Genomic DNA, 20,926 nt, shown 5'->3' on the forward strand with positions numbered 1-20,926 from the left:
CAGACCAGGCCATGAAATCTGACATCTGGCCTTGTTTGGGGCTGCATGGTCAAAGTCACCTCCCGTGATTCCTCCTGGGGCCCTGGCCAGCCTTTGGGAGGAACCCAAGAGAGGATGAAAGCAGATGTTGCCACACTAGAAGTGCTGTCAGTCTGTCCATTCAGCACTGTCAGAGCTGGGCCCTCTCCCAGCGGGGTTGGAGCCTCACCTGGGGCTGGAGGCACCTGCAGGAATTGCCAGTGCCCAGGAGTGGCTCTGCAGCCCTTGGCTGTGACAGCTTCCCCAGCTGCTGTGTGGGTCTGGGCGATGGTAAAGGCTGAGGGTAACTGGGGCTGGATCTTTCTCAATCACTGCAGGCAATCTTTGGTGGGGATGGTTGGGTGCATTGCTGAGCCGCTCCTTTTGTGATTCTTTGCTGCTTTGAGCTGCAGGAAATGACACTGATTCCTTCAGTTGGTGTCTGTGTCTTTGGTGCTGACCCTGCCCACTGGCAAAACAAAACTGGCCCAGTCTGGCCAGATCCCAACAAAATGTCACTTGTTCAATGTCAATGTGAGGAATCAGTGCCATCAGAAATTCCCAGATGGGAAGCCCTTCCCTGGAGTTCCCTGGCTCTGGAGTGGGCTGAGGTTGGAGCCCCGTGGGAGCAGTGGGGCAGTTGGGTAAAAGAGGCTGCACCCCTGGATGTCTTCAAATGCATCCAAAAATTGCACATGGAAAAGGAAAAGAACTTGTGGGTTTGGGCAGACAAAGATGAATTTGTTAAGAGTACATTGGAAACAGCACCTTCAGAAGGAACAATTATTGTTGGAATGCTCCCACATGGAGCAAGAGAAGAAGGTTTTAATCTTCAGCTCAGCTGCATTTGTGCCAGTGAAATATCAATATACTAAATAACTATATGTATTTATTGTATAATAAGACCTTAATATATGTATATATGTATTTGTATGTTTGTATATTTATATATATTATATATATATGTCTGTATCTATCTGTCTATATATATATCAATATGTATATCTACATATGAAATAATAATAATGTGAAATAGTGCTGACAATACTAATTTGGTAGCTTTGGCTGCTCAGGGATGTAACTCTAAATACCCTACAGAACAGGATTGGCCAGGGCCCTACTGTCAGTGGTCAACGTTGTGAGATTGTAGACAATGAAAAAAGGAGGAAGGGATGAAATTGGCTATTTTCCCAGGGTTTGCTGATACTGTGATGCAGATTGCTTTGTCTGTTGCTGTGAAAAATACAGTGATGAAGCCTGCAGGGTTTTTCATGTACCAGACTATGCACAAGCTGCAGGATTGGTTGAACGGGTGAAGGGGTTGTTAAAAGAGCAGTTGAAAAAAGGAGGAGAAGGGAACCTTTGCCCATGGAGAACCCATCTCCCAGATGTGCTCCATGCCCTTAACAATGGCCCACTGGGGAAATGGAAACTCCCTGGCGGTGCACGGCTGCCCCCAATTTGCAAATCCAACCATGGGCAGTGAGACTTGGGCTGCCTGGGAAATTGTTCTGGCTGTGATGGCCCCTGGCAGGGCCAGCCCAGAGGCTGCAGGGCTGGGCCTTCATGCATTGGAATTAATGAGGAGCAATTCAAAGCAAATGAGAGCTATCAATACTGAAACAGGAATTCAGATTCCTCCAGGACACTTTGATTTGATAACTGCTCACTCGAGCTTGGCGTTGCAAAGTGGTCATGTCATGAGAGGAGGAATTATTGTTGCAGATATCCAGGAGAAATTAAAGGAATTGTGTTAAACAATAGTGACCAGGATTGGATTAGTCAACCCCATGACAGGGTAGCACAATTATCAATATTGCAATTTTAAGAAGGATTGTGAAGAAAGGAGCTCCAGCTCCAATCACCACCGTTTGTGGAGATAAAGGGTTTGGATCCAGCAGCCCTAATAATGGAGCCCGAGTGTGGGTCCGGAGGCTAAATGGCCCTCCCGAGGCAGCTGAAGGAGCAGCTCCTGGGAAAGACAACTCTGAGTCCTGAAACCTGGGCAGGAACAATGGGAATGTGTCCCTGCAGCCAAGTGTTCTGTGTGAGAACAAGTAGATCTGACAGGATATTGTTTTACACATGCTGCCACACCAAATCTCCCTGTTTGCCCCAAGGGCCCCTTTGGCAAATGCTCTGATCCACGGGGCTCCATGGGAAGGCTGCTATGACACTGAGGGACTTGCACAGGAATTGCATCCAGGAGCCCGGGTGCCCCTCAGGGACTGGGACCCGGCCCCTTCCAGCCCGAGAGGAAAGGGCCCCCCCAGGCCTTGTTAGCCACAGACAGCATGGTAAAGCTGAACAGCAAAGGGCCTGGGGACATTATTCTGGAATTAAAAAGGTGCCAGCTCCATGGACAACAGAATTCTTGTTCCTAACTCCAATGAGATTGAGAAAAAAGAATGAAGAACGGTGTCACCAAATACTACTGATGTCTGTAAGGTGTACCTTGATAGTCAGCCAGAATCTTTGTCTGCCACAAACACCTCTAGTGTTTGACCAAGGGGTTAGTCATCAAAATGTAATGATGAGTTCTGATGGATTGCTGAGCTTCTTTTGTAATTCTTTGCTAATGATGATGTGCTTTGCTGAGCTTATCCTTTTGTAATTCTTTGCAGCTGTGCATGATATAAATGCCACAATTCCTTCAGTTGGTGTCTGTGTCTTTGGTAGTGACCCTGCCCACTGGTGAAGCAGGGTCCCCTCTTGCCTAAGTGTTACCTGGCAAGGCAGAAACCCTCCCTCCAAAATTCCCCCCTTCCTCCTTGTTCCCCCCCTTCATACCCTGAGCATGATGTGCTCTGCTCTGGGCTGTGCCCGGGGTCAGTTGGGGTCACCTGTCCTGGCTGTGTCCCCTGCCAAGCTCCCCCGCAGCCCCAGCCCCTCCCCAGCGTGGCTGGACGAGGGGCAGGACAGGCCTTGGCTGTGCTGCAGCTCAGCAAGAACAAAACCATCTCTGCGTGCTCAGCTCTGTGCCCAGCACCCGGCCCAGCAGTGTCTCAGTGCCAGGGGCTGTGCCCTCAGTGCCTGCCAGGGCTTTCCATGGCAACTGCCAGGACAGGTGACCCAGGTGCCCCCCCAGTGCCAATTGCCATGGAAACAGTGCCCAGCGCTGCCCCTTTCTGTCTGGCTGACCTGGCCTTTGGCCCTGGCAGTGCCCTTGGCTGCTGGTTCCTGGTGCCCGAGCGGCCAGCGCGGCACAGGGCAGGTGGCCATGGCACAGCCCCAGCAAGGGATCCCCTCTGGCTCTGGGCACTGACACCAGCCCTGAGCAAGGGGCCCAGGCCAGCTTTCCATGGCCACCAACCATCACAACGGCTCCGGGCATTGCTTGCCATGGCACCAAACCAAGGAATGGTTCCCTGTGGCCATTGCCATAGCACCTGGTGGCACCAATGAGTGTCACTGCAATTGTACCTGGAACAGCCCTGGCACCGCTTTGTCCTCAGGGTTGCCATGGCAGCCCAGGGCAGCAGCAGCTCTGCAGGCAAGGGGCCATGGAACCTGGCTGCAGAAATGGCTCCTTGGGCTGCTTTCCAAGGAAACCTGAACTGATGGGGGTTGCCATGGCACCCAAACCCAGCACTGGGGTCCCTGCAGTGTCCATGGCAACAGTCCCTTGCAATGGCCCACTGCCTGTTGGGATGATGATCCACCCTCACAGCTGGCCCAGGGCAGGGCTGGAGTGCTCTTGGTGGCACCTTGGGCTTGGCACACACTTGAGGAGGATGTCTGTTTGCAATGGGGAAACTCAGGAGTTTTAGATGGCTTCAAAACTCAAAGAAGGAAAATCCCTCTTTGCCTGAGTGCAGCCACTTCTCCAAGCAAAGCAGCTCCCAGGTGAGTGAAGAGAGATACCATGGGCTTGGGGAACGTGGAGCAAGGTTGTCCACACTGGCTCAGAGCTCAAGGCACAGCTTCTCTGAGCAGGCCAGAGCTCCTTAGGACAGTCCCTGCATCAATATCAGTCACTGAATGCTGCAGTCACCTCTTGTGTAATAAGAAAAGCAATAAAAGACACCCTTTAAAATAGGAATACATATTTCCTAGAAGCTCTTTGAGCTATTTCTCCATAACTTTCAAAGGAAACCCTCCTAATGAACTGCACAGGAGCAGAGGGAAATCAAGGCAGAGCCATGGTTTGTCAGGACTTGCTTGATCCTCATGAGCCTCACTGTGCATTTGGAGCTGAGCCCTTGAACCTCAGGGCCTGGGAGGAGATTGCACAAACCTTGCCTGGAGTCAGAGTCAGAGGAAACACCCAAAGTGACTCCAGGCATTCATGGCTCCCACTGAGGTCCCTGTCCAACACAGGCTCCTCATGGACTCCTTGGAGGAGAGAGCTGGTGGCCAGGATGGCACAAAAACCTTTCAGACACTCAGTGTGGAAAGGAAAATGCAAAGTACCTTCAACACCTTGAGTGTCTCAGAGCATGAATGAGCCCCACTGAGTGTCAGTATAAAGCTCTCCAGGGACTCATTAACGCAGATAATTGGGGCCATGATTGCACAAACCTCTCCCGGAGGAGTCTGGATCCAAAGGGAAACACCAAGTACCTTAAAAGAACTGAAGTACCTTGAAGCATTAATGAGCCCCACTGAGTGGTGTTACTGACAAAGCCTCTCCAGGGACTAATTACAGCAGGTAATTGGAGGCCATGATTGCACAAAGCTTTCAGAGACTCCAAGGCCAAAGCAAAACCCCAAGTCCTTTGAAAAACCTGCAGTCCCTGCAGGGAGCATGAAGGAGCCCCCAGGGCCATTGCTGAGCAAGGCTCCCCAGGGACTCCTTGCAGCAGATTCTTGAGGCCACTGGGATGTGGGCTAGGGGGGGATGCTGAGGGCAGCACAAGGGGCTGACAGTGCCCAGCCTGGCTGGGGCTGGGCCAGGAGGCCCCAGGGCCTCAGGACAAGGTGTCTCCTCCCAGCCCTTGCTGGCACAGACCCTGCTGTGCCCCAGGGCACCAAGACTTGGCTTCTCTTTGTCCCCACCTGTCATCACTGCCTGCAGTTCTCTGCTCTGCCTGGAGCCTGGGGACACTTGCTCAGTCGTGTCCCTCAGTGGGACCTATTAAAAGTCCAAGAAACTTTGGAGTTGGATTCTGCCTTGGAGTTCTGCAGAGGTTTCTTCATCTCCCTCTCAGGGACTGATGTTCAGGGCCTGAGCACAAAGCCCCAGAGGCTGATTAAAGTCCTTGTGCTGTGTCTGTGCTGCTGAGCTGGGCTGGGCTCCTGGCCCAGAGGCAGCTCCTGGTCACCAAGAAGAGCTTCAAAAGCACATTTCTCTTGATGAGCAGCTCTTGTGCCAGCCCAGCAGGGCTGGGGCACTGCCTGCAGCCAGCCCGGGCACAGCACAGAGGCACAGAGAGCTTCAATCAGTCAGGGCTGAGAAGGGGCTGAGAAGCGCCTGGGGCACAATCACTGCCAGCCCTTGGCACAGGAACCTCTGGCTGCAGGACAATGCAGCTGCAGCTCCTGGAGCCATCTCCTCAAGCTGGAACATGCCAATGCCTGCAGAGCCTGTGAGTACATTCTCTGCTTGTCTCTTGTGCAGAGCAGCCAGGGGTGCCCAGGGCTGTCCTGCAGAGCAGGGTCCTGCAGCCCAGGGCGCTGTGCTGTGGCAGGGACTCTGCTGCCTGCCAGGGACAGCTCTCAGCCAGCCCTGGCAGCTGCTGCCAGCACTGGGGGACAAGATCTGGGTGGCAGGAGACAGCTGGTGAGGCTTGGGAGTGTTCTCCTTGTGTGGGGAGGATGCTGCATTGTTCAGGACTGCTCCCAGCATGGCATTTAACTGCAGAACATTTCCAAGTAGATTATACAGGGAGCACAGTGAGGCAGGGGCTGCATAAAAGGGAAAATCCTGCTTTTTTAATCTACTGCTCTAGGTTTCCTGGATCGGAAATTGCCCATAGATATTCATCTCTCAGTTAAGGCTGAGAAAAATGAAAAAAATTTCTCTCAGATCTGAATAAATTGGGCAGTGACAGAAATCAGCCCTTAGAGGCAGCATCAGTGTTACTTTTCCAGCCTCCTCAGGGTTGCTCTGACGTTACCATCAGAGCCTGCAGAGCCAGAGCTGCCCCTGGGCAATGCCTGAGCTGGGAGGGCTCTGCAGGGCAGAGCTGAGCCCCCAGGGCTGGGCTGGGCTCTGGCAGCACTGGCAGGGCCCAGCCCTGGGCACAGGGAAGCAGCTGCTGGCAGGGACAGCTCCAGGCAGCAGAGCCCTGGGCAGGCAGTGGGGGGAAAGTGCCCCCAGGCTGTGCTGGGATAGTTCAAGTCCTCTCCAAACCCAACTATTCCATGATTACTTTTCTTACAGATCCCCATGATAAGGCATCACAGCAAATGTCCAACAGCAGCTGCATCAGGCACTTCCTCCTGCTGGCATTGGCAGACACGCGGCAGCTGCAGCTCCTGCACTTCTGCCTCTTGCTGGGCATCTCCCTGGCTGCCCTCCTGGGCAACGGCCTCATCATCAGCGCCGTAGCCTGCGGCCACCACCTGCACACGCCCATGTTCTTCTTCCTGCTCAACCTGGCCCTCGCTGACCTGGGCTCCATCTGCACCACTGTCCCCAAAGCCATGCACAATTCCCTCTGGGACACCAGCAACATCTCCTACACTGGATGTGCTGCCCAAGTCTTTTTCTTTCTGTTCTTCCTTGGATCAGAGTATTTCCTCCTGACCGTGATGTGCTACGACCGCTACGTGTCCATCTGCAAACCCCTGCACTACGGGACCCTCCTGGGCAGCAGAGCTTGTGCCCACATGGCAGCAGCTGCCTGGGCCAGTGCCTTTCTCACTGCTCTCATGCACACAGCCAATACATTTTCCCTGCCCCTGTGCCATGGCAATGCCCTGGGCCACTTCTTATGTGATGTGCCCCCGATCCTCAAGCTCTCCTGCTCACACTCCAATCTCAGGAAAATTGGGCTCATTGTGGTTAGCCTTTGTTTATCATTTGGCTATTTTGTGTTCATTGTTTTCTCCTATGTGCAGATCTTCAGGGCTGTGCTGAGGATCCCCTCTGAGCAGGGACAGCACAAAGCCTTTTCCACCTGCCTCCCTCACCTGGCCGTGGTGTCCCTGTTTGTCAGCACTGCCTCATTTGCCTATGTGAAGCCCCCCTCCATGTCCTCCCCATCACTGGATCTGGCCCTGTCAGTTCTGTATTCGGCGGTGCCTCCAGCCCTGAACCCCCTCATCTACAGCCTGAGGAACCAGGAGCTCAAGGCTGCAGTGTGGACATTGATGACTGGATGGTTTCAGAAACATTAAACTGCTGGCCAATTTCTGCAAATCGCTTGTAATAAAAGTTGGTTTTGATACTTGTTGGTTTCATTTTGGAGGTTCTTTTTCTTTGTTTTACTTTATTAATCTTGTCTGATACTGTTAGATTGGATGTGACCTACACACATGTGATTAGGATCAAAGAAGAAAATGTTTTTATATTTCATGTTCTCTAGTTTATATACTTTTAAGAAAACATCATTTTAAGTCATTAATTACATCACAATAACTTATTATATTAATTAGAACAAAGCTATTAGTATGAATATAATTGGCAAAAGTTTTACAGAAATTTAATAAGCTATGCATACACATTTACTTATGCATCTAATCTACCTAACAAAAATCTACATGTATCTTTTCTAATCTATTCCCATGCTAATGCCTTGTCTTCTGTCTTGCTATGGATACAATCTAAAATCATCAATTGTTATTTCATCTATTAACTCAGCTTTGCTTGTAAGTTAGCTGTCAAGCCTAACTATATGGTCCACAGAGAAATGTCAATGTTTCTGCCATTTCCCCTTTTGTTTCTCTCCACCTTCCCTGTGCCCACAGACTGTGTCAATGAGGGGCTGCACTCTTGGTGGCTTTAAATGAACTAAAGGATCACGCAGCAGAGTTTTCTGCAGAGATGCCCTTGTGTTCCCTTCTGTAGAGCTGCAGCAGCAATGTCTGTGTGCAGAGCTGGGGCAGATCAGTGCTGGCCCAGCAGCTGTGCCCAGCAGCAGCAGCAGCAGCACTTGGTGTTGCCAGTGCTGCTGCCATGGCCCTGCCCCGCTGCCCTGGTGGCCCTGGTGTTGCTGCAGGGCCTGAGTGCTCTCGGGGCCGGGCACAGCCCTGGGGGTGGCAGTGCCGGGGCTGCAGCAGGGACAGGCCATGTAATATAAATCGCCTTTGATGATTCCTTTGGGTTTGGTTCTGGGTTTGTTCTTTTTTTCACCATGTTTGATTTATTTAATATTGTCCACAAAGAAAAGCCATTGGTTTTGCCAGTTCTCATTTTGTTTCTCTCCATCTTCCCTGTGGCCACAGTCTGTGTCGGTGAGGGGCTGCACTCTGTGTGGCTTGAAAGAAACTAAAGGATCTCCCAGCAAAGTTTTTTTCCAGAGATGCCCTTGTGTTGCCTTCTCTGGAGCTGCAGCAGCAATGTCTGTGTGCAGAGCTGGGACACCATTCCTGGTGCTGGCCACACCATTCCTGAGCCAGGCCAGGAGCCATTGGCCTTCTTGGCCACCTGGGCACACTGCTGCCTCATGTCCAGCCTGCTGTCCATCAGTCCCTGCAGGTCCCTTTCTGCCTGGCTGCTGTCCTGGAACTCTGTCCCCAGCCTGTAGCGCTGCAGGAGTTGTTGTGGCCAAAGTGCAGGACCCGGCACTGGGACTTGTTAAACCTCACCTTGTTGGATTTGGGCCCTGGATCCAGCCTGTCCAGGTCACTGTGCAGAGCCCTCTGTTGCTCCTACAGGTCAACACTCATACCCGGTGTGGTGTCATATGCAAAGATGTCCTTGGTTCCATGGGGTCCCTCAGTGTCACAATGGCCACTTGGTTACACCAGGCCCTGCACTGTCACACTGGTCTCCTTGGTTCCATGGGGCTTCACAGTACCACAATGTTCTCGTTGGTGCTGCAGTTTCACAGTGGCCCTTTGGTTCCATGGGCCCCAGGGTGTCACAATGGCCCCATGGTCACATGAGGTCCCACACTGTCACCATGGTCTCTGTGGTTCCACAAGTCCCCTCAGTGTCACAATGGACTCCTTGTCCACAAGGCCACACAGTGTCACAGCATTATTCCAGATTCCTCGAGGCCCCATCGTGTCTCAGTGGCCCCTTGGTTACACAGGATCCTGCAGTGTCACAATGTCCCCTTGGTGCCATGAGGCCCCGCAGTGTCAGAATGGCCCCTTGGTTCCACTGGGCCCTGCAGTCTCCCAATGGCCTCCTTGGTTTTGCAGTGTCAAAATGGTGAAACCCCTTGGTTACACGAGGCCCTGCAGTGTCACAATGGCCTCTGTGGTTCCACGAGGGCCTAGAGTGTCACGGGGCACTCCCTGGTTCCATTTTGCCCCAGAGCACCACCATGGACCCCTGGTTCTGTGGGCCTGCACAGTGTCACCATGGTCCTCTTAGTTCCACAAGGCCCTGCAGTGTCACAATGGCCCCAGAGTGTCCCAATCATCATAGAATGACAGAATCAAATAGGCTGGAAAAGACCTTTGGGATCATCAAGTCCAACCAATGCCCTAATACTGCCTTGTCACCCAGACCATGCCACTGAGTGCCACTGGAGAGGGACAGTGACTCTGCCACCTCCCCCCTGGCCAGCCCATTCCAGTTCCCACTCACCCTTTCTGTGAAGAACTCCTTCCTATTATCCAGCCTGAGCCTCCCCTGGCGCAGCTTAAGGCTGGGTCTTCTTGTCCTGCCCTGCAGCAGATCCACACTCACACCCAGCTTGGTGCCATCTGCAATTTGTGAATGCTGGACTCGATCCCCTCACCCAGACCATCAGTGAAGATATTAAACAGGACTGGGCCCAGCACAGATCCCTGGGGACAGCACCAGTGCCTGGACACCAGCTGGGTGCAGCACCATCCCCACCACTCTCTGGGCCCAGCCTCCAGCCAGCTCTTAAATCTCCCAGCCAGGAGGGAACCTGCCCAAGCTGTGGGCTGCAGCTTTTCCAGGGAATGCTGTCAGAGACAGAGTCAAAGGTTCTGCTGGAGTCCAGGCACACAACATCCACAGCCTTTCCCACATCCACAGGTGGGTCACCTGGGCATAAAAGGAGACCAGGTTGGTCAGGCAGGACCTGCCACCCCTAAATCCACTGAGCTGGCTGGCTCTGATCCCTGGGCCATCCTGTGGGTGCCCTGTGATGGCACTCAAGGTGATCTGTTCCATAACCTTGCCGGGCACCCAGGTCAGGCTGACAGGCCTGGAGTTCCCCAGCTCCTCCTTCCAGCCCTTCCTGGGGATGGGCTCACACTGGCACCTCCAGTGCTCTGGGCCCTCCCTGCTGAGCCAGGACTGATGGTAAATGATGGAGAGCAGCTGGGGGAGCTCATCCACAGCTCCCTCATCCCCCTGGGATGGATCCCATCTGATCCCATACACCTGTGAGCATCTGAGTGGCTCAGCAGGTCAGCAGCTGCTTCCTCCTGGATTCCAGGGGGCTGTTCTGCTCCCTGTGCCCATCTACCAGCTCAGGAGAACACTTGTCCTGAGGACAACCTGTCCTAATATTGAAAATTGAGACAAACAAGGTGTTAAGTAGCTCAGCCCTTTCCTTATCTTTAGTTACTGTATTCCCCACTGCATCCAATGAAGAGTAGAGGGTCTCCTTCTCCCCTTTTCCTATTAAATTTTATATAAAAACATTTTTATTTTTTTACAGAAGCTGATAGGTTAAGTTCTGATTGAGTTTTCAACTCTCAACTTTTCTTTCTGCATAACTGAATGACAACCTGAAACACTTCCCGAGTTGTCAGTCCATTTTCCCCTTTTCCCACAAAAGCTCCATGCCCTGCCAGGCCAGCCATTTTCATCACTGGCTCATCTTTTGCCACACTGGGACAGGCTGCTCCTTCCCCCTTAGATTACCTTCTTGAAATGTGTGTCCTTCCTGGACCCCTTTCTTTTTAAGGGGTGTTTCCCTTAAAATAATTCAGTACCTGATTTTATATTCCCCAAATCAGCATCCTAAACAGGCCAAAGTCTGCCTTTCCGAATTCCAGTGCAGAAGTTTTGTTGCTGCCCTTCCTTCTTTCACAGAACATGGAAAACTTGATTATTTCATGGTCACTGTGCCCCAGGCAGCCTCTGAGCCCCACATCTTCCCCCAGCCCTTCTCTGTTTGTGAACAGCAGCAGACAGAGCTTTCCTTGGCAGTGGGAGTGTTACCAACAATTTGGTAAAATGAAAACTCCTTAACCCCAGTGTAGCATTAAGAAGCAGCATTCTTTATTCAGCTGGATGCACGGGGGAGAGCTCCTCCCAAAGCCCTGCAGGCTGAGTACAGGAAAGTTTCTGTTTATAGTCTGTATTTTGCACACATATTCATTGATTGTCCCGGACTAAACATACATATGATAATCATTTCCCCAAAATCATCAGCATATTCCCCCTCCTTTTACCCATGTGTTCTGTCCTGGGGGTCTCTCTGGTGGTCCCTGGTGGTCATGGACCTCAATGCTCCAGTGGGCCTGGCTGAGGTGGCAGGACCCTGAGGCTGCTGAACTTCCAGTTCCCCTTCTCACACAATGGGCCTTGTGTGGTTTCCATAGGCCTGGGGATGTGGAGAACAAGCTGCAGGTGTGAGCTCACCTGGTGGAGACAATTGATCATCTGGAAACATGAGGTCACAGAGTGGGCTATGATATCAGAGAGTGGGTAATGTGAGGTCATTGATGAGCTATGACATCACAGACTGCCTCTGTGACATCACAGAGCCAGCTGTGACATCACTGGGCAGACTATGACATCACTGAGTTGGCTGTGACATCAGAAACCAGCTGTGTGACATTGGAGAATGAGTTGTGAGCTCACAGAGCAGGCTGTGACATCCCAGAGGGGCTGTGTGACATCCCAGAGGGGCTGTGTGCCATCCCAGCAGGGCTGTGCCAGGTCACTGGGTTGGTCACTCGGCCCCAGCTCCCCCTCACAGTTTCTCCCAACAAGTCCAATGCTGTTCATGCCCAGCGGGGTCCCTGTCTCCCGGGATCCCCCCGGCCCACCTGGAGCCACAGCCTCCACCAAAGGATGTTCCACAGGATCCACCCCAGAGCCTGACATAGGACAAGGGGCCAGGGCTGTGTCACCAGGACATCAAGGACGGGGATTATCCAGGTCACTGTGGCCTGGGTTGGGTTGCCCAGGGCAGGAAAGATGTCTGGCAGCTGCAGCAGGGTCTGGGAAGGGCCTCCAAGGTGGGGCTGGAGCCCTTGGGCTGTGAGCAGAGGCTGAGGGAGCTGGGCTTGTGCAGCCCAGAGCAGGGAAGGCTGAGGGGCTCCTCATCCCAGCCTGGCAGTGCCAGCGAGGAGGGGATGGAGAACACAGAGCCAGGCACTTCACCGGGGGCTGGTGGGAGACAAAAGCCAATGGGTGGAAGGGGAAAGAGGGGAGATCAGCCAGGACAGGAGGAGATGAAATGAGTCAGGCTGCTTTCAGCATTTCCTCAACACCAAGAGCAGCCTGAGCTCCCTTCTCCATCCTCCACTGACAGCTTTGCAAATCAGGAATTGTTGGAGCTGTTTTGCCCCCACTCCAGGATGAGCATCCTGATACAAGAACTTAATTGTTTTTATATCTGTCACAGAACCATTCTTGTCTAAAATTAATTCTAGTATGGAAATCACTTGTGGATGGTGCACTCATCAGATGCTGCTGGGACATTGCACTTAGCTCAGGGAAGAGTGAGATTGTTATTGAATTGTGTCCTGTTTAACTGTGGTCTGTTGGCCAAGAGGAGAAACTTTCTGTGCCTCTGAGTCTCAGCAGTTACTGACCCCTAAAGGACACAAACCTGATGAGTTGTGGTTCCCACTCCAGTGCTGGCACTTGGACCTCTCTCCATAGCCAGAGCAGAGCTCCCATATCCCCGAAAGTCCCTGGCAATGCAGGGATGAAGGAAACAGGACAGGCTGTGGGGATCAGGGGCAGGCCCAGGGAGAAAAAAGACTTTTGCATTTGGTGGAGCTGTGCCTTCCCTTGGCTCTGTTGGCTGACAAGAAATGAACATCCCTCTGTGTCTTGGGCAGCTCCTTCTCCAAGGAAAGCAGGTGGGAGTTGGAGCCAAGGAGCTGAAAGCTGCAGGGGCAGCCTGGGCTGGAGGGAGCTCAGATTTGCACAAGGCTGCTCTGAGTGCCAGGGCTTGGATGGGGGAAATGGTGGGGTGGGGGTAGGGACAGAGTCTGATTGATTGTCAGCCATGAAGGGTCTTGATTTTCATATCCATTCAAACTGCATGAGGAGGTACTTGGATTCAGTGTCAATTGGAGATTGCACTGTATTATCATTGTATTAAGAGGGAAAAAAAAACCTAAACAGGACCTTAAACATGTTTTCTCACTGTCTTTTTAAAAAGAATCTATTCAGTTTGAATACACTACTGAAATCTGTCTAATTAACCACAAAAGATTTGAAAATTAAAATCAAATTATTCCCAGAGGCTTGGCTTGTTCAGGTGTTCTGAATGTTCATGAGCCCTGGGACACTGAATTCCTGCACTGAAGAGCTGAAGGCTGAAAAAGCCTCTGGAGCAGTGAAATTCAGCAGCAGCCTCTGCAAGTTTCTGAGGATGTCAGCAGCCCCCACTGAGGCCATCCCTGCCCAGAGACCGTGGGGGAATGGGCAGACAAGGAGAGTGTCCCTGGGGCTGGACAAGCAGAACTCAGAGGCACCAGCGGCTCCAGCTGGGCAATGGAGTGTGGAATGTGGCTGGGAAAGCCCTGCCTGGGCTGGGCCAAGCAGCACACACAAGCCCTGACCCCCATCCCCCAAACAACTCTCTCAAGGAGACATTTAAAAGGAATTACAATTGTTTGTGTCCTCTGAGTTTTATGTGCTGGAGAAATAACAACAAGAGTTTCTCAGGTGCCCAAAACAACCAAACCATCTTTACGGGAGCTTTAATAAATTAGAGAAACTTTGGAAAAACGTTTAATATGACATTCATTCAAAAAAACCCACTTTTAAAAGCATTGACTTGGCCTATTCAGCTTTGCCAATTCTAAGACTATTCTATTTAAATTGAATCAAAATTTTCAAGAAGAGGGAATTAGAAGATGAAGACACAGAAAGAGAAAAAGACAAAAAATATACAGAGGAGCACACACACGGCTACCAACTCCTGGATTCCAGCACTGTTCAGATGGAAATTCCAAGAGGATCCAGGGTCAAGCTGTGTGCTTGCCTTGTGGTCAGCCTTCAATACCCCTTGGTCTCCCTGGGCCCTTCCCCCAGGTGGGGCTTGGGCGCATTTGGTCCCTCAGGAGCTGGGCTGGGGCTGCAGAGGTGGCTGTGGAGCATTGCCTGTGCTGTGCCAGGGACTGGCAGCCACTGCTGGGCTGGGACAGAGGCTCTGGGGGGATTGGGGTTCCAGGGCAGGGCAGGGTTGGGCTTCCAGGGCAGGGCAAGGCTGGACCTGCCCCTTCCTCTCCCATACACAAAATGTTTCCAGTCAAGAATCTCCTCCAGTCTCTAACAGCAGGGAATGTTGTAGGTGAAACCCCAATTCTGCCCATGGGCACCTGGGTGAGAAAGATAATAGTTCTTTTCCATAGCACAGAGCCCCAGTGTTTGGAAGGCAGGTGAGAGCCTCACTAGGCCAAGGCCATCCAGACTTGTCAGGAATGTCAGATTTTGTCTGGGAGCAGTCCTTGCATTAAAGGAATTTTGGAGTTGGAAACCCAATTTCGGCCATGGGCACATGCAGAAGCAGCACAGTTCTTTCCCATAGGAAGGAAAGCACAGAGCCTTCCCCAGTGTTTCAGGGACCAATGAGAGGTGACCCTTATGAAACCATTGCCAGCCAGACTTGTCCTGGCCGTATTCCTATGGGAAAAATCTGTGGAAATAAGGGAATTTGGAGGTGAAATCCTAATTGTGGCCATGGGTGCCTGGAGGAGAAGGAGATTTCTTTCCCATGGCAAGAAAAGCATGGAGCCCCAGTGTTCCAGCAGCAGATGAGAAGAGAGCCTCCGCATGCCAAGACCAGCTGGACCAATTAGGTAGTCCATGGGAGGCCAAACCAACCAGACCTTTTCTGTGTTCCCTTGGTTTTATGAGGTCCTGCACTATCACCATTGGTTCCATGGGGCCCCACAGTGTCCTAATGGTGCTTTGATTCCATGGGGTCCAGCAGTGTCACAATAGACCCTTGGTTCAATGGGGTCCCAGAGTGTCACAATGGTGCCAACGATGCCACAAGGCCCTGCAGTGTCACAATGGTCCCAATGATTCCACGAGGCCTTGCAGTGTCACAATGGTCTCCGTGGTTCCACAGGCCCCACAATGTCACGTGACTCCTCTGTTCCATGAGCCCTGCAATGTCACAATGGAACCTTTGGACCCTGGGGGTTTGCAGTGTCACAATGGACTCCTTTGGCTCCACAGTGTCACAATGGACCATTGATGACTGGAGGCCCCTCTGTGTCACCCTGGAGCTTTGGTTCCATGCAGCCCTGCAGTGTCACAAAGGCCTCTTGGTTTCACAAGGCCCCACAGTATCACAATGGTCCTCTTGGATCTGTGGGGCCCCCCAGGGTTACAATGGTCTCCCTGTTTCCATGAGGCCTGACAGTGTGACAATGCTTTACTTATTCCATAGGGCCCCACAGTGTCCCAATGGTTCTATGAGCCTCCATGATTCTATGAATCCCCTCAGTGTCACAATGGACCTTGGTTCCATGAGGCTGTGAAGTGTGCAAATGGTCTCTCCATTAGGTTCTATGAGGTCTTGCAATGTCACAATGGACCTTTGGCTCCATGGGGTTTCACAGTGTCATAACGGCCCCTTAGTCTCATGACACCCCAAAGTGTCACAATGGCATTATGGTTCCATGAGGCCCCACAGTGTCACAATGGACTCTTGGTTTGATGGGGCCTCTCAGTGTCACAATGATCCCTGCATTCTATGGAGCCACAGAGTGTCAGTATGGTCCCCATGATTCCATGAGGCTCCACAGTGTCACAATGGTCCCTTGGTTCCATGGGCCCTGTGCTGCTGCATTCCCCCCTCCCCTTCTCAGGCCGCCCTGCCAGATGAGAAATGGTCCTTGGGGCTCAGCCTTGGCCAACAGCCCCTGGGCTCAGCTCCTCTGCAGCTCATCACAAACACTGTTTGCTCCAGGCACTGCTGCTGCCCACCCAGCTCCTGCTTTCTGTAGCAGCAGCCCTGGGAACTGGTTTTGTTCCCTCGGTGGCACAACATCCCTGTTCTCACCCTGCCAAAGAAAGCTGTTGGTGCCAAGTGTGGCCAGGATGACTTAACCTTACCTACATTGCCTGTAGGTAAGGTTAAGTCACAAGGTCTAAGTGAATCTAAACACTGCTAAGAGTTGTTGTTTTCCTAAGTTGCTATGTTTAATATAAGTTATAAGCTAAGTTAAATACTGTTAAATGTTAATCCTCTGTTAAATTGCAAAGTCATAGGTTATAAGTCAGATTAAATCCTGCTAAATACTGTTTTTTGCTTAATTGTGAAATTGAAGGTATCAGTTAAGATTAAGGTATAAGTTAAGTCCTGTTAAGTTTAAGCTCTGTTAAGCTTTTGGGCCATATTCCTTTCATCCTTGCCCTCACTGTCCTTGTGTCACACACACACAGGGGCAGTTCTGAGTTCATTTCTAGTTTGATTGCCTAGACTTTGTTTTCTTTTGTTGTTGCTTTGTTTCCCTGCTCAGCCTGAAGTGTCCAGTCAGGAGCATAGTGACTCTTGCCAAGGAACTCTGTGGTGCTGTTGCTTAATATTAAATCTAGTTTTTGCTGCTCCCTTGCTGGGGATTTTTTCAGCGCTCTCAAGGCCTCGTTGGTAACAGGGTGAAGGAGCCCTGGCCCAGGCTCTGGCCCTGGGGGACACGGGGACGCTGCCAGGGGGTCCCTGTCCCCCTGTGCCACCCCCAGGGCCCCGGCCCCCCGTCCCCGTGTCAGGCTCTGGGGTCGATCTCGTGGAACATCCTCTGGGGGAGGCTGCAGGACCGGGGGCGGGGGGACCCGGGGGGACAGGGGACCCCGCTGTGCACGAGCAGGGTTGGACTGCTCTGCGGGGAACTGTGAGGGAGGGCGGGGCAGAGTGACCTCCCCAGGGGCCTCACACAGCCCCTGCGATGTCACACAGCCCCTGTGATGTCACACAGCCCCTGTGATGTCACACAAACCCCTGTGATGTCACATAGCCATCCCCTGATATCACACAACATCCTGTGACTTCACAGCCCACCCTGGGATGTCACACAGCACCCTTGTGATGTCACAGAACCAGCTGATATCATAAATCTATAGTGTGATGTCACAGAATACTCTGTGATGTCACAAAGTCACCCTGTGATGTCACAGTCTGATCTGTGATGTCACAGCCTGCTGTATGATGTTACACAGCCACCCTGTGATGTCACAACCCACTCTCTGATGTCACAGAGACACCCTCTATTATGGCAAGATCTGCTCTATGGCCTCACACTATGATGTCACAGACAGCTGTATGATGTTACAATCCCCTACGTGATGCCACAAAACCTGCTCTGTGATGTCATACTGACACTGTGTAATGTCACAGCACGCTATTCAAAGTGCCACACAGCACTTTGACCTCAAAGCCTGCTCTATGATGTCATACAGCCATGCCATGACATCACAGCCTGTTCTGTGATGTCACACAGTTCCCTCTATGATGCTGTAGCTGCTCAGTGACCTCACACAACAAACTCTGTGATGTCATAGCCCAATCTGTGACCTCACAAAGCCCACTCTGTGCTGTCACACAGCCCCTTGCTGACATCCCAGCTGCTCTGTGCCTCCATGACACAGCCACAGAGGAGCTGCTGTGACACAGCCCCCTCTGGGACATGCCACAGCCCCTGCCAGTGCTGAGCCCCTGAGAGCTCTGTCCGTGCCCTGCTGGTGTCCCTGAGGGGCCCTGGCAGTGCCCCAGCCCTGCTGGGCTGTGCACAGGAGCTGCTCCTGGCCAGAGCTGTCTCTCTGCAGCTCTGCTGCCCTTGCCAGGAGCTGCCTCTGGGCCAGGAGCCCAGCCCAGCTCAGCAGCACAGACACATCACAAGGACTTTAATGGCCCTCTGGGGCTTTGGTGCCCTTTGCATCAGACTCAGTCCCTCAGAGTGTGCTCAAAGAACTTCTCAGGGACTCAAAAAGAGGCTGAAACACTGAAGTTTCTCGTACTTTATATAGATCCTTCTGAGGGACAGGACTGAGAAAGCGTCCCCAGGTTCCAGGTAGAGCAGAACACTGGTGGCAGTGATGACAGGTGGGGACAAGCAAGGCAAAGGTGTCTCTGGTGCTGAGCAAACCTGCGCCTCTGTCCCTGCAGGCTGTGGGCATCCCCCGGCTGCCCCACCTGGCTGGGCCCTTCCTTTGCTGACTGCTCTGCCTCCTGCCTGCCTCTGCCTGCCCACACAAAGCCTTGGGCTGCTCCAGGCTGCTGCTGGGGGACGTGCTGCACCACAGCCCTGCCCTGGCAGGGAAATTCCTTTCTCCTGGTGTCCACTCTGGGCCTCCCCAGCTGCCCTTGGTGCTATTATGTCTTCTTCAGGCTCATTCCCGCTATGAAGAAAAAGCTCCAGCCTCTCTGAAACTGCCCTTCAATCCCTCCCAGGCTATTCCTGTTCTGTCCTCAGTTTCTGTGACCATGGTCACAGGGGTTTTCAGGTGAAGGGAGAGACGAGAATGTTGACTCCGTGTTCAGAAGGCTTGATTTATTTTTTTATGATATATATATATTACATTATAACTATACTAAAATGAAAAAGAATGACAGGTTTTCTCAGAAGCTAACTAAGCTAAGAATAGAAAAGAAAAGAATGATAACAAAGGCAGCTCTCACGGACTCTGTCCGAGATAGCTTGGTCCTTGATTGGCTATTAATTATAAACATCCAAGATGGGCCAATCACAGGTGGACCTGTTGCATTCCACACCAGTAGATAACCATTGTTTACATTCTGTCTCTGAGGCCTCTTAGCTTCTCAGAAAGGATTTTTATTGAAAAGATGTCTGCAACAAGTTTCCTCACTCCGGCGCCCAGAGCCTGCAGACTGTCCCTGCTGGTTTTACGACAAGGCCTCCAAACCCCATCTTGGGAGATTTTTGGAAAAAAAATAAGGTCTATGAAAAAGGAAAAATTGTGGTCAAAGGTATTTTCTCCCAAAGGGACAGAACAAGGGTCGATATCTTTAAAATGAACAAGGGTGGATTTACCTTTGTTAGAAGGAGGAAATATTTTACAATTATGAAAGTGGCACAAAACTGCAACTGTATTTCCAGAGAATTGGATGCCCCATTCTAGGAATTGTCCAAGATCAGGAGCTTTGTGCAGCCTGACCCAGTGAAACCCCCTGCCCTCCCCAGTGACAGAATTCCTGTAGTGTGGGTTCTCTGCTGTGCTGGGTGCCCTCACAAGGCTTCTGGCCAGAATGTCTGCTGAGGGCAGCCAGGCTGCTGCAGGGGCAGTGACCTGACAGCCATCACCATGGTAGCCCTGTCCCCTGGGCCTGGCTGTGCCCTTTGCTCTGCCCCTGCCATGGCTCTGCTGGCATGAAGAGTTTTGTCATTGATATCTTGTCCCCAAGGTGCTGGGGCCAATGGCTTCCCAGTCAGGCTCCTGGAGCACAAGTGGCTTTTCAGAGCCCAGCCAGGAATGAGCCGTGAGGCAGCAGCTCTGCAGTGGTGGCCACCAGGCCGGGCTGCCAAGGGAGGCTTCTGGCCATGGCCTGCAAGCAGCTGCTGCTGCCAAGGTGCCTTTGGTGCCTCAGGCTCTCCCTGGCACAACTCCCAGCACGGCACTCTGCCCTTGTGCCCGAGGCCTTCCCTGTGCTGGGGCTGGCCTGGGCCTTTTCCTGCAGCGGGACCTGCCCTGCTGATGGCACAGGAAAGGCAGTTCCTGCTGGAGCAGGAGGCTTTGCCTGCAATGGGCTCAAACCACTCCAGCAAGGCCCTGTTGACTTCAAAATTGCTGCCTAGAGCACAATATTCTAATAATTGTTATAGTTCCTGCACTGTGGAGTAAATAACTCTGGTTAAGATCTTTCTGTCTAATCATGATCAGAATCAATCAGAGCCCTATTTATATAAATATAGCTGGTATTTTATCATTAATCCTGTGGGACAAATTTTATTAAAGTTGGATTCAACCTGTCCCATCTTTTACATATAAACCTTTGACAAATTCTGGGGCTGGGATTGAACCCAATCGCTGCCAGTCTCCTCTCTTAGAAGGAATTTGAGAAGTCCAGGGGCCCTGCAGAGGTTTGAGGATCCATGGTGGCTGCTGGGTGTCATTTCTCCATCTCACGTTTGGAGTTTCTCCAATAAAGAAATAAAGCTTTTGCCCGAAGCTCCCACTGTGCCCATGACAGGAGCCCCTGTGAGATTCTGGGACATCCCGGCTCTTTGGCAGCCTGGGGACTCCTGGGATGTCAGAGTGGAGCCCCCGTGAGTGCCTGTGACAGATGGGTGCCTTTGCAGCCCAAGGTGCCCTGGGATGTCACCATGGAATGGCTGTGACTGCCTCTGACCACAGGGCTCTTTACCATCCCAGAAAGCCCTGGGAGGTCTCCATGGAGCCCCTGTCTGTGCCTGTGACATTCCAGCTCTTGAACAGCCTGGAGACTCTTGGAAAGTCCCCATGGAGCCCCTCTGAGGGTCTGTGACAAATCTGATCCTTAGCATGCAACCATCACCAGCCCCCTGCTGCCATGCTCAGTTTCCATGGCAACCATCACCAGCCCCCTGTGTCTATGTTCAGTCCCTTGGCAGCTCCATGGAGACCCCATCCCACGGGTGGTTGCCATGGACACCAGCTCAGGACTGGAGCCAGAGTTCTGTTGCCATGGCAACCATTGGCAGCCCATCCCCAGGCTCATGGCATCCCAGAACC

General features: G+C 52.1%; 2 protein-coding genes across 2 annotated transcripts in view; one reads left to right on the top strand and one right to left on the bottom strand.

The window, feature by feature from the left end:
• LOC139605317 (uncharacterized) overlaps nucleotides 1-20,926 on the bottom strand; it is an 850,331-nt gene that overhangs the window by 413,752 nt on the left and 415,653 nt on the right.
• LOC139605308 (olfactory receptor 14J1-like) lies at nucleotides 6,715-7,302 on the top strand. The gene has a single exon (XM_071456670.1). It carries the CDS (start codon nucleotides 6,715-6,717, stop codon nucleotides 7,300-7,302), a length of 588 nt encoding a protein of 195 aa, XP_071312771.1.

This window comes from Agelaius tricolor, unplaced genomic scaffold (genome assembly GCF_023055355.1).
Source record: "Agelaius tricolor isolate 1412-34295 unplaced genomic scaffold, bAgeTri1.0.p SCAF_64, whole genome shotgun sequence".
NCBI classification, from domain to species: Eukaryota; Metazoa; Chordata; class Aves; order Passeriformes; family Icteridae; genus Agelaius; species Agelaius tricolor.

Coding starts and splice junctions, on each gene's coding strand:
- LOC139605308 (XM_071456670.1), top strand. CDS start 6,715: ATGTGCTACGACCGCTACGTGTCCATCTGCAAACCCCTGCACTACGGG.